General features: G+C 37.3%; 1 protein-coding gene across 1 annotated transcript in view; it reads right to left on the reverse strand.

Annotated features, from left to right (window-relative positions):
• LOC130844454 (cGMP-specific 3',5'-cyclic phosphodiesterase-like) overlaps positions 1-13,774 on the reverse strand; it is a 41,094-nt gene that overhangs the window by 12,097 nt on the left and 15,223 nt on the right. The window contains 1 exon segment of the mRNA XM_057720698.1: positions 6,839-7,427. Coding sequence (XP_057576681.1) covers positions 6,839-7,427 — 589 coding nt within the window.

The raw sequence follows: 13,774 nt of genomic DNA on the forward strand, positions 1-13,774 counted from the left end.
CCTTACTCTGGAGGACTTGTCATTTGGAACTCAGACTTCATCATTTTCTTTGCTTCGTGGCTCTGCCTATGTCCCATCACCAGTTTCCAAGACCACAGGCTGTAGCCCAAGTCTCCCACTTCCCCACCTACAAGGAACCAGGCTGAACAGGTGTAAAGCACCGAATTGGTATTTGGCACACAGTAGATGCTCATTACCTATAAATTTCTTTTCTTAGATCTGGAAGCTTTGAACTGTTTTCTACAGAGCTGTATTGACTATTATGATTGAGTACAGTGATCCAAGAACTGTATTTTAGAAATGAAATATTTTGGATATCACTGACTCAATCTTTAAAACCACTAACTTCTGCATTTAGTCAGACTGCCATTCAAATAGAAATCATATCCATGTCTAGGCATCCGCTCAATATGTCCATATCTAGATAGTTTTTAAAGACATTTTGAGATCTTTCCCTTGCATAGAAAGAGTATGGTTTGCCTCCTTATGCTCAGCGGCCTTTTCCAGCACAGATAAAATTCCAAGATAATAAAGATTTTGATCTCATGCAAGTTCCTTGGTGCAAACAGGCTTGCATAGCAAAATGATGCAGATAAACGTGGATGAAAATGGACTTTACACAAATAAATGAAACTATATTATGTTTCTCTAGTATAAAAATAGATCAAATGGCAGGAGGACAAAAATAGGTGAAGTGGTAACATAAACTGACTTGTGAAAAAAAGCAGTCAATAGAAAATGACCTCAAGATGATTCAGAGGTTGGAATTAACAAACAGGGACTTTAAAGCAGCTATTATAAGTGTGTTTAAGGACTGAATAGAAAATATGGTAATAATGAACAGATGGACATCTCTGTAGAAAGAAAGAAGTATTTTAAAAAAGCCAAATGGAAATTCTAGAACTGAAAAATACAAAAGTTCATTGATGGATTTAACAACAGACTGGAAACAACAGAAGGGTCAGTGAACTTGAAGATAGATCAACAGAAAATATCTAGTCAAAAGGACTGAGAGGACAAAAAAAAAATCTATAAAAAAGTTAACAGAGCCTCAGTGTTCTCTGAGTCCAACATCAAATGGTCTAACATATATACAATTGGAGTTCAAAGAGAAGTGAATGGGGCAGAAAAAATATTTAAACACATGACCAAAAATTTCCCAACATTAGTGAAAACCTTAAACATACACACATAGTGTGAAAATGACATATATTGTGAAACTCATAAGGTGAAAAATGAAGGCTGGCTGACTTCTCATGAGAAAAATTAAAACCAGAAAAAAGTGGGAGAACATTTGAAGTGTTGAAAGGAAACTACTATTAACTAAGAATTGTCTAGGCAGTGAAAATATCTTTTAGGATTACAGTCAAAATAAAGGCATTTTCAGATAAACGAAATCAGAGAATTTGTCACCACCACACGGGTACTAAAGAAGAGTTAATGAAAGCTCTTCAGCTTGAAGAGAAAGATAAGAGATTCTACAGAGAGGAGTAAAGAGCTTGGAACATGGCTTGAGCACATGCACACATATATAAAGAATAAGGAAATGAATCCAGAAAGATATTGCTATGATTTATGTTAAGGAGTTTTATAGTGTTTTCTGCTTTCCTCTAGGAGTTTTATAGTGTCTGGTCTTACATTTAGGTCTTTAATCCATTTTGAGTTTATTTTTGTGTATGGTGTTAGAGAATGTTCTAATTTCATTCTTTTACATGTGGCTGTTCAGTTTTCCCAGCGCCATTTGCTGAAGAGACTGTCTTTTATCCATTGTATATTCTTGCCCCGTTTGTCAGAGATTTGGGTTATGACGGCATCTGTGTGCTGGGATGGTGATGCACTGCCCCTCCTCCCACTCGAGAGGGCATGGAAGTTTTGTGTCCCCCACCTCGTTCCTTGCCCTATGCATCTCTTCTGTTTGGCTATTTCTGAATTGTATCCTTTATAATAAAACTGTAATGTTAATTATAGTGCTTTCCTGAGTTCTGAGTCATTTTAAGAAATCATTAAATCTGAGCAGGGAACTCCTGAATCTGTAGCTAGCCAGACATGGATGTGGGGATCCTATTTATGGCTGGCATCTGAAGCGGGGACAATACTGTGGCACTGAGTCCTTAACCTGTGGGGTCTGCACTAACTCCAGGTAGCTAGTGTCTGAATTGAGCTGGAATGTAGCTCAAAGCTGGTGCAGGAGAAGTGAAGAACTGACTGTTGTTTGTAAAACCAAACAAGGTCTCAAGGTCAACATCTGTGGTATTCCTGCCAAAAGTGCCTAACTTGTATCTATTCAAGGAAAACATTCTACAAGATAACTGCCCTGTATTCTTCCAAAATACATGTTAAGAAAGATAAACACTGAGAAACTATTCCAGATTTAATGGAGACTAAAGAGATAGAACAAGTATATGCAATATGCAGTCCTGAATTAGAGCCTTGATCAGAGGGAAAAAAACAACTATAAAGGACATCATGGAACAACTGACCAAATTTGACTATAGAATGTCAGATAAGAGTACTGTATCATAAAATTTCCAGATTTTGATTAATGTATCAAAATTGTGTAAGAGAATATTCTTGTTAGAAAATATATACTCATAAAAAAGTCTCCAAATGGTTCAGAAAAAAATAATATGCATATATTACTTACATGCATTATATATAGAAAAAGAAAATAATAAAGCAAATGGCACAAAATATAAACAATTGGAGAATCTGGGTAAAGGGTATACACAAGTTTGTGATGCTGGTCTTGCAACCTTTCTGTAAGCTTGAAATAATATAAAAATAAAAGATAAAAGAAAACGAAAACGGAAATAACACAGTAGACTTGCCAAATTATATGTCGGTTTTCTTCCGCAAAGTGGAATACCTAAAGATTATTAGAACATTGAACAAAGATAGAGCAGTTCCCGAACTGTGTTTCCTGGAGTACAATTATGCCATGACAAATTTATCAAATTTATCAAAATTAATAATTTTGATAAATTAAAGACTTATCAAAATTAAAACAGTTGCTGTTGTTCTTTCTTTCCTCTGAAAATTCATTTTAGAAATAATTTCATTCATCAGAAATTCACTTGAGTAGCAAGTGAGACCTGTAGGATGAGAGCTGGTGAAGATTTGTTTATCTGGAGAAGGACTGAAAAGGGAGGAATAAAGTAGGGGTGGGTGAAGGCCACATGAGTGGCAATGTGACCCTTCCCTAAGACCTTCCAAGTTTCCTCCCTAGAAATCATGGTATCCATGGAGAGGCTGTCTCCAGGAAACAAGAGAAGAGTACAAGTTTTGCATTCCAGTTGACTTAGGAAAAAGGGTTGTTTAGACAATGTAAATCCTTTGACATAGGAAATCTTGGGGAGGCTTATGGCTTCCACAGGACATGGAACCAGGGGTTCAAAGCAATTTGTGATGGTTAATTTTCTGTGTCACCTTGACTAGGCGAAGGGATACCCAAGTGCCTATAAAATGTAATTTCTAGGTGTGTCTATGAGGACATCTCCAGAAGAGATGAACATTTGAATCAGGAGAATGAGTAAAGAAGATGTTCATCAACGCAGTGGGCATCACCCAATCCCTTGAGTACCTGAACAGAACAAAAAGGGAGAGGGAGGACGAATTTGCTTTCGGAGCTAAGACATCCATCTTCTCTTGCCCTCCTGCTGTCCATCAGAGCTCTTGGAACTAAAGCTTTTGGACTCAAACCAGAGTTACACAATTGACCCCTCCCTGATTCTTAGGCCTTCAGTTGATTATACCATCAATTTATCTGGTTCTCCAGATTGTGCAGATGGTGGGCAGATTGTGGAACTTCTAGGCCTCCATATCCAAGTGAGCTAATCCCTACAATAAATCACTTATTTATCTCTGGATATCCTACTGGTTCTGTTTCTCTGAAGAACACTGACTAATACACAATTCAATCTAGATATTAGATGATATCTAGTTTTCACATATGAGGATAATGCCAACACATTTATATAGTTGTTCTGATATTTATGTGTTAATATCTTATTATTAATAAACACTGTGCCACATTCAAGAAATTTGCACGAATGATGGGGCTGATGAAGGAGGAGATGATGTGTGACTGAACACCATTGGTATTTGTGGTCTAATTGAAACTCACTGGTCTAAACTGTGGACCTTGTCTTCTATTTTAAACATATGAATGTGTTATTTTATTAATAATAAAATAGTTGAATCCCTAAATTTATATCATTCTGTTACAAAGTTTTAAAAAGCGAATCAAAAGTTGACCATTTCTTACAATTAATCTATCTAGCAGACTATTTTTTTACTCTTAGCTTCAATCTGAGCACTACTTTGTTTCACGGCCACTTCTTGGATTTCTACTGCTACATTATTAATTTTTAAGTGTTCTGTGGTCTCATAAGCTGAAGAAATGTGTCATTTTCACAGACACGTATTTAAAGCAGTAGGACTCAGAAAACATAGAACGTACTTTCATATTCTGACTATTTTCATAAACGGCTATGAGACAGTATTTTGACTCTTCAAATTATGAGTGGGCTAAGTGATGAATTACCCACTAGCCAACTGATTTCCACTGTTAATACCAATGTAAATTATGGCCCAGATCAATCCCACAACTTCTAATGAAATTCCTGGGATGGGAATAACTTCGGCAAGGCCTCTATAAACACAGATCAAGGGTGTCAAGGGTGAAGCAGCAACATGAGAAATCCACAGACTAAGAGGCTTCAGTCTGGGGTCACTGCAAATCAAGGACACTGAGCCTATTTTAGATGGCAGTACAAGAATTAAATCATTACTAACTGCAAAACAAAGATTACACCATGAAAACTCTAAGTATGGTAAATAGATTAAATAACGTGCATATAAGTGAAGAAATTCTCAGGGCTGGAGAAATTTAGGACCATGCAAACAGATGAAGGCTTTCTCAGCAAAGCTGTAGCATATTTATGGTCCTACTGTACTTGGGACTATAGTGCCATTGAAAAGAGGAAACCCAGCTGTCACCTAAGACAGGACGGGAATTCTGCAAATTTGGCAGCGATCCTTCAGCTGTGTCCTTAATACCCCTCTTGGAGTCTGCTATGCTGTGACATTACTTACAGAGCTCAAAGAGGTCATGGAGATAGCTCCGTGAAGAATCAAAATTGAAAAGACTGCTGGTATAGAGTGGATTCTGAAAGCTATCTCAGGATTTAGCCAATCTGAACTATCACATCTTTCCCCAGATACCTGCCCTCAGTATTTCTCACCAGTTACTATTACTTATTCACCCAACTTCAAAACCTGAGTCTTCTCCAACTCCTCTTTTCTCCTCACTTCCACCTCCTGTTAGCTGCCAAGTCTAGCAGATTCAGCTTCTTCATCTTTAATCCATTCCCTCCTTTTGGTCTCAAAGGCCAGTGCTCTGGTTCAGGTGCTTACTCCCTCAGGCTATTTAACCTGTCCTCCCAGTTTCCAGTATTTTTCCCTCTAATTCATTTTATGGCCACCATAATATTCATCTTTCTAAAGCACAGTCTGAATCATGCCAGTCCCCCTTTCAAACCATCTTTAATTAGTCCTCATGGCTCTGAATCAAATAAATACTCCTCAGCTTGGCATTTAAGACCCCAGTAATCTCCAGTAGCTCCTCAACGTCTATACTATCACCCACACATTTCCTTACAAGCACCACATGGTCCAACTTCCTGTTTCTTCCTCAAACTTCTTTTTGCAACTGGATCTCAATATGCACACGACTCAATCTACTGAAATCTTATCCATCTTCCAGGGTCCATATCAATCATTGCTTCCTCAAAGAAACCTCTCTCCATCTCCCCAATTATATGTGATCTCCTGCTTCCCTGAACCTAACACATTTTCCCTGGATCAATTATGACCTGCTATCTAGTCTACTTATTTATCTCATCTACTATAATTTTCTCCCAATCAATATTTATTAACACTTATCTATGTTCCAGGCACTGTATTAGGCATCAGGAGTACAGGAATGAATAAAACATCTATGACCCCTCAAATTACACAGAGGAGCCTCAAGCTGGTATTATTATGGAATCTTCAAAGTGTACCACATGATAAGTAACTAGCATAATTGTTCTATCATGATGCCAGAACATAATTCATAAACATACTAAGTGTCATTCAATTAAGATGATTTGTTTAAAACCTCTAATTCAATTAATAAAAGAATCATTTTAAATGGGAAATTTGAAAAATCATACAGTGTAAACTTTAAGTCCATAATAAAGATCTGTTCATAATGGAAGCAAAAGTGGAAGAAATATCAAATCTTTCCATTGAAATATTGTAGGGCAAAAATGTCCATTTTCTAGAGCTATCCACACATTTATTTGTTTAATGAAACGAAAGAGTGGAAAGAAAGAAACTCAGACTTTGGTGTCAAGGGGACTTCAAATGAATGAATATGATGAATTGAATGAATGAATTTAAAAAGACTATGGGTTTGGTTTTCTGACACTTTTTGGACCTATCATTTTAGAATCTTAGTAAAGTCCCCAGAAGTTCACGTGGAGATAACATAGATAGGGGATATGTATAGTGATCAGGTAAAAAGATGAAAGAATACAACTGTGAGATGAGCTATGTTAAATTATCATTAAGCAGGAAAACAAGACAATATTTCCCTCAGGCCTCTATCCTTGATTCAGCCCCCAGTGAAGAAACTCTGGCATTTAAAAGATGGGGAGGTCCTTACCAGACAGTCCCATTTTTAACAAGTATGCACATTTTTACATCTCAGTTTCAAATATCCCCACAATTCACAGTAGTTGTCCAAGGCCCCACCCACGCTCCACCTCCCACCCCGCCTCTGTTTCTTATTTACCTCATATGCATCTTTGATGTTCAAGGGCTCACCAAGAGCAGCCACATGTCCCAGGATGCCTTTGTTCCACTCTAAGCGGATACAGTTATTTGAAGCTTCTTCCAGTGTTGAACCTTCTGCAACATCAAAGAGGCGGCTGATAAGAAACTTGTCGTTGGAGCTGTCCTCACAGACAAGGAACAGGGAATAGCGGTCAGTGGAGATGAGTCCATGGATGTGCAAGAAAATTTTGTGACATAAGGCTGTGACATCCAAGTGACTAGAAATATCTTTCACTAATTCCAAGAGTCTTGAGCACTGGTCCCCTTCATCATTATCAAACCTTGGGGGGGTTAGAGGCATCTGTTCCTTCTTTTCTGAGTCAGAGAGGAAGCTCACAGTTCCCTCAGAATCCTTGACGACAGTGGGTCTAAGAGGCCGATCAAATTCGGAGGTGGAGATTTTCCTGGTTGGTGTTCCAGGGACGCTGCTCTCTGCACGGGGACTCTGCTGCGAGGGGCAAGAGCAAGCTTCCGTGTGGCCTCTGACGCCTTCCTTGCACACAGGGATGGTGTGAACTCTCTCAGCAAACCATGCATTGACCATTTCTCTGCAGAACAGAACATGTAGACACAGTAAATGTTTGAGGAATACCCCTTCTTAAATATTGCTACCCCCGAAAGCTTCTAAAAATCCGCTCGTGGTAAACTGATGTGGTAATGATTGATTTGTCATAGAAAATAAAAACAAGATGGTTTATTTAAGACGGTTTTATTTTGAAAAACTCTAGAGGACAATTGCTTCAGTGAACATTTTAATAAAGCCTGACTCCTATAACGTGTATTTTCAGATATCTGATTTATAACACATTGTCAAGTCTGCTCCTCTCAAATCAGTTTGTGTTAAAGTAAAAGACACTAAATTTGACAAGAGTCTTAGGAAAATATAAATATGGAAATTTATCTGCTATTTAAAACATACAACTTTTTCTGAAGTTAAATATTTAAAAATTTTTAAAAATTTATATAAAATTGGCTAGCTAATATGCTTAATTTTAGATAGTTGTTTTAATCTATATCACTACATATAGATTAGATTTAGAAAGGGAAATGGAAAATATAAACCATTTGATCTGGTATGTGGTAGAAAGATTATAGATTTCCATTAAAATCATCCTAATAAGATTTGTTCAATTAATGGTAAAGATGATCTTTTCTTCTAGAGTATCTACCCCTTGTATAAAGGAGAAAACAAAAAAGGTAGGTAATAACATATAGAAAATTCAGTCCAAGAAAACTTAAGTTATTTATGTTATTAATGTGCCATCCCATGAAAAAAACCCATTTGGGCTAAAGCCTTCACAGCGGGTGATTTTTTTAAACAAATATGCCAGATCATACACATCCAAATGATTGTTGTTCAGGTCAAATAATTCCTCTTGGGAAGCTGCATTCTCATGCCAACTGATGGTGCCATTACTTTAGACATTTTTGGAACTCTTCTTTTGAAACTAACTTCTAAAAATTTTCAAGAGCCACATAAGAATATTAGTTTTTTAAATTAATTTTTTTTGGAGTACAGTTGATTTACAATGTTGTGTGAGTTTCTGCTGTACAGCAAAGTGAATCAGTTATACATATATCCACTCTTTTTTTGATTCTTTCCCCATGTAAGCCATTACAGAGTATTGAGTAGAAAGAATATTTGTTTTATCTTAAAGTTAGATCTTGTTTTTCACTAAGCCTTCCTCTCAAAACAAGCAAGTAAAACCACAAAAACCTAGAGTAAAAGCTAACTTAATGTATATCTTATGCATTAGACTTGACTTTTTCTGAAATTCAAATTCACTTTCAAGAGACAGAAACTTGCTACCACTGAGGATACTTAAAAGAACTGGCCTATAAAAGCAATGCAATCTCCACTTGACAATGACTTACTGATTATCTTCACCAAGGAGCCAGGATAAAAAAGTTTGACAGTGTATCATTTTGGAGAGTGCAGGGAAACAGGCACTCTCTAATCCTTCTGAATGCAATAGAAATTGATAACACCTCTTCAGAGGGCAAGTAGGCAATAGCTAACAAGTTTTAAAATGCATTTATCCTTTGTTCCACAGATTTTACGCATGTGGGAAAAGAAGTACCAGGGTATTTATTTACTGTGGTACTTTTTGTTACAGCGAAGATAAGAAGCAACCTAATACCACAAACAGAAGCCTGGCAAAAACACATCATGGTGGACTTCCTAGGTGGCGCAGTGGTTAAGAATCCGCCTGACAATGCAGAGGTCACGGGTTCAATCCCAGCTCCAGGAAGATCCCACATGCCATGGAGCAACTAAGCCCGTGTGCCAAAAAAAAAAAAAAAAAAAAAAAAAAAAACACATCATGGCACATTTATAAAGGGAACACTAGGCAGACATTTAAAAATGGTCATAGGTACTGATGTGAATAGTTATCACAATTTATTAAGTGAAAAAAGAAGATCCAGAAGGGAGAAAGAAGAGTTAGCCTTTTTTCTGAGTCTCTACTAAGTCTTTCACTTATAGAATGTTCCCTTAATTATTTTATTTTGAACAGCAACTATTGTTTGGTAAATACTGTACTACCCTGAAATGACACCAGTCTAGAATGAAATGGGTCAAAAAAAAGATAACACAGATATGATCAGGATTACCCCATAATTCCAAGTGTTAGATACAGTTATAAATTTTAAAGTTCTCTTTAAAAAGCAATGTAGGGACTTCCCCCGTGGTCCAGCGGTTAAGACTGCATGCCCTCAAGTGCAGGGGGCACAGGTTTGATCCCTGATTGGGGAACTAAGATCCTGCATGTGATGCAGCATGGGCCAAAATAGTAATAATAATAATAATAACAATTAGTTTTTTAAAAAGCAATGTAGGGCTTCCTGGTGGTGCAGTGGTTAAGAATCCGCCCGCCATTGCACAGTGAAAGAAACCATAAACAGGACTAGAAGACAACCCTCAGAATGGGAGAAAATATTTGCCAATGAAGCAACGGACAAAGGATTAATCTTCAAAATATACAAGCAGCTCATGCAGCTTAATACCAAAAAAGCAAATAACCCAATCCACAAATGGGCAGAAGACCTAAATAGACATTTCTCCAAAGAAGACCTGCAGATGGCCAACAAACACATGAAAAGATGCTCAACATCACTAATCATTAGAGAAATGCAAGTCAAAGCCACAGTGAGGTATCACCTCACACCAATCAGAATGGCCATCATCAAAACAACTAAAAACAATAAATGCTGGAGAGGGTGTGGAGAAAAGGGAACTCTCCTGCACTGCTGGTGGGAATGTAAGTTGGGGTACAGCCACTATGGAAAACAGTTTGGAGGTTCCTTAAAAAACTAAAAATGGAACTAACATATGACCCAGCAATTCCAATACTAGGCATATACCCAAAGCAAACCATAATCCCAAAAGAAACATGTACCATAATGTTCATTGCAGCACTGCTTACAACAGCCAAGACGTGGAAGCAACCTAAATGCCCATCAGCAGATGAATAAAGAAGTTGTGGCACATATATACAATGGAATATTACTCAGCCATAAAAAAGAATGAAATTGAGTTATTTGTAATGAGGTGGATAGACCTAGAGTCGGTCATGCAGAGCGAAGTAAGCCAGAAAGAGAAAAACAAATACTGTATGCTAACTCATATATATGGAATCTAAAAAAAAAAAAAAATGGTACTGATGAACCCAGTGACAGGGAAAGAATAAAGATGCAGATGTAGAGTATGGACTTGAGCACACAGGGTTGGGGGAGGGGGAAGGAATGGGGAAGCTGGGACGAAGTGAGAGAGTAGCTTTGAAATATATACACAACCAAATGTAAAATATATAGCTCATGAGAAGTTCCTGCATAACGTAAGGAGACAAACTCGATGATGGGTGATGACTTAGAGGGCCGGGATAGGGAGGGTTGGAGGGAGTCACGGGAGGTTGGGGATATGTGTATAAATACAGCTGATTCATTTTGGTGTACCTTAAAAATTGGCACAGCACTGTAAAGCAATTATATTCCAAAAAAGAGCTTAAATTTTAAAAAATGACACAAAGATAACTAAAAAATTAAAAAAAAAAAAAAAAAAGAATCCGCCTGCTAGTGCAGGGAACACAGATGGGTTCAATTCCTGGTCTGGGAAGATCCCACATGCCATGGAGCAACTAAGCCTGTGAACCACAACTACTGAAGCCTATGTACCTAGAGCCCATGCTCTGCAACAAGAGAAGCCACTGTACTGAAAAGCCCAAGCACCACAACGAAGAGTAGCCTCTGCTTTCCGCAACTAGAGAAAGCCCGCACGTAGCAATGAAGACCTAACGCAGCCAATAAATAAATAAATAAATAAATAAATAAATAAATAAATAAATAAATAAATTTATTTTTAGAAAAGCAATGTAGTAAGTATACTGTACAGATCCCCGGTGTATACCTACAGCACAGAATCTTTTAAAATATAATTGCCTAATGTTTTATAAATTCATGACAAGGCTTAGGACAAAATTTTCAGCAATGAGAACATACGCTGATAATAAAATAATGCTGTATCTCAAAAACTTCGGCAGAAATGAGGGGGACATACTTTGGGAAATGCTTGCATTACCTCCAGAATCACAGCAGTAGTGCCAAAGACACTGATGTCAGACATGTATGTGAAAAATGCACAGGAAGCATTTGAATATAAGCTGTTTCATAAAATGTAAGACAGAAAAAAGCAATACATTTAACTTAACGTCTCATGTGATTTAAAAGTGTGTACATGTAACTTAAATTCTCAAATGTATACAAAAATAGGCATTTTAACTATTTCAGCTACAAACCTGAAACACAGCCTCAACTTATTTCTTATCCTCTCATTGAAAAATGGTGATCGACTTTTAAATTTTTTAATCAAGCCACCTACTTGACAACTTCATGTGAACATCTAAACAGACATCTTAAAATCGTGAAATCAGAATTCCTAATGGCCCATCCTTCATCTTGCTTCAACCTCACTCCTTGACAGTTTTCTTCATATTAATAAGTAGCACCATGATCTCCCTAGCTACTCAACCAAACATCTAGGAGTTACTCTGAATTTCTGTTTCTTTCAACTCACACGTCCAATCCAGCAGCCAAGTCTTGTCTACATGACTTTCAAAACCCTATATTCTAGTCTGTTCATTTCTATCTCCTGTACTACCTCCCTGATCCAAGCCCACCACCTCTCACCTGGGACTGTGGCCACAGCCCCTTAACTGGTCTCTCTGATATTATACTAGCCTCCCTTCAATCCATTCTCCACACAGCAGCCAGAGTCATCTTTGAACAAAGAAAACCTTAACATCTTAACTACCCTACTTGGCTTCTCACTGAATTGAGACTAAAACTCAAACTCTTTCTATCCCCTACCATAGCCCCTCTCGCCCATGCCGGCCCCTTGATACTCCTCATCACATCAAACTCTAACTGCCCCCAGTCTGGACCACTCTATTCACCTGCACCCGGCTGACTGCAGCTCCTCATCCCCTGCGCAGACAGGTCTTCCCTGATCACTCCACCTCAAGTGGCCTCGACACACTATGTTCTCCCCCCACGCTATCTGAATTCTTACTATCGTCTATTTTTCTTGTTTACCAATCTGTTGGTTTATTGTCTGCCTCCTCCGAGGAGATGTAAATGTCATACTTGTCTGTCTTGTTCACGGCTGCATGTCTGTACTTAGAAAATGCCTTGCACATACTAAGTCCTTGATAACTATTTGTGTGAATGAATAAATAAATGAAGCCTCCTAAATTAACTGCATTAAAAGGGACAATAGTCCTTTGAAAATGTGAATGCTGGTATATTTGTTACAGAAAATCAACATTGTGTTTTAGCTATTAATGTTCATCTTCCTTTGGATGTGAGTCTCATAACTGACCATGGCTAATTTACCCTATAGGATATCCTATAGGGCCTAATATATGTCTTAAACTAAGCCAGTTTCCAAAAATTCTTTGTTAGGTGTTTTGTGTTATATTTGTATTGTGTCACAAGTGTTTTACTTCTAGATATTTTCTTGGAGAGATGAACTCAGTATTAAATGACACAGGAAAAATAGATCTGGTATATTCAGTGACTCAATCAACAATTTTTATTAACTACCAGTCATGGAGGGAAGGGTTTTCTCACGACCACATTATTGATTATCTGAGTCCCTGTAGATATGTCCCTGCGTAGGAAAACATATGTTATCATAACATCAAAACAATCACTTATAAACCAAGCATAAATGAAATTAAATCCTCTCTCCCACCTCTCTCCCTTTAGGCATCCCTTGAGGTTTGGCAGTGCATGACCTATGTGGCTGTATGAAGTGGGCCTTCCTTCCTAAGACTAATATCTATCATCTCCTGTTGATTGTTTTTTAATACTTTAATCTCTGCAAATACAAATCACCTGCAGACTGAAATTTTACACTCTTATGTAAGATACAGAATTTCTAGAAGTAAACCAAGGTGATATTGGAGAACTATTCTAATATTACATAAAGCCACTGATAATTAAGGGTTAAGTCCAATTAAAAAACAGCTAACAACTGGAAAAAAATCAACAAGGATCATGATATAACAAACACGTGAAAAGAGAATTCTATTCAAAGAACTGCATTCTAGATTAAGAAAGGCTGCTGGAAAAACGTCAAATATTAATTTTAAAAAACTATATTTGAGGAAAAAAGACTCTCTTTAGGATCCTGCTGCGAATGCCAAATAAGAAGTAAAGATACTTGTGTTTACGATACAGCCTTGCCAGAAAATTGTTTATTTTAATAGCTTGGAGTTTTCATTATAATCTAAATCTTCTTAAATCTAAAATAAGGTAAATTTACTCTTATAACCCACGGTTCCATTTTTCAAGATAAAGTTCCAATCAAAGCCTTTTCACTGATATTTTCCCATTT

This window comes from Hippopotamus amphibius, chromosome 2 (assembly GCF_030028045.1).
Source record: "Hippopotamus amphibius kiboko isolate mHipAmp2 chromosome 2, mHipAmp2.hap2, whole genome shotgun sequence".
Taxonomy (NCBI): Eukaryota; Metazoa; Chordata; class Mammalia; order Artiodactyla; family Hippopotamidae; genus Hippopotamus; species Hippopotamus amphibius.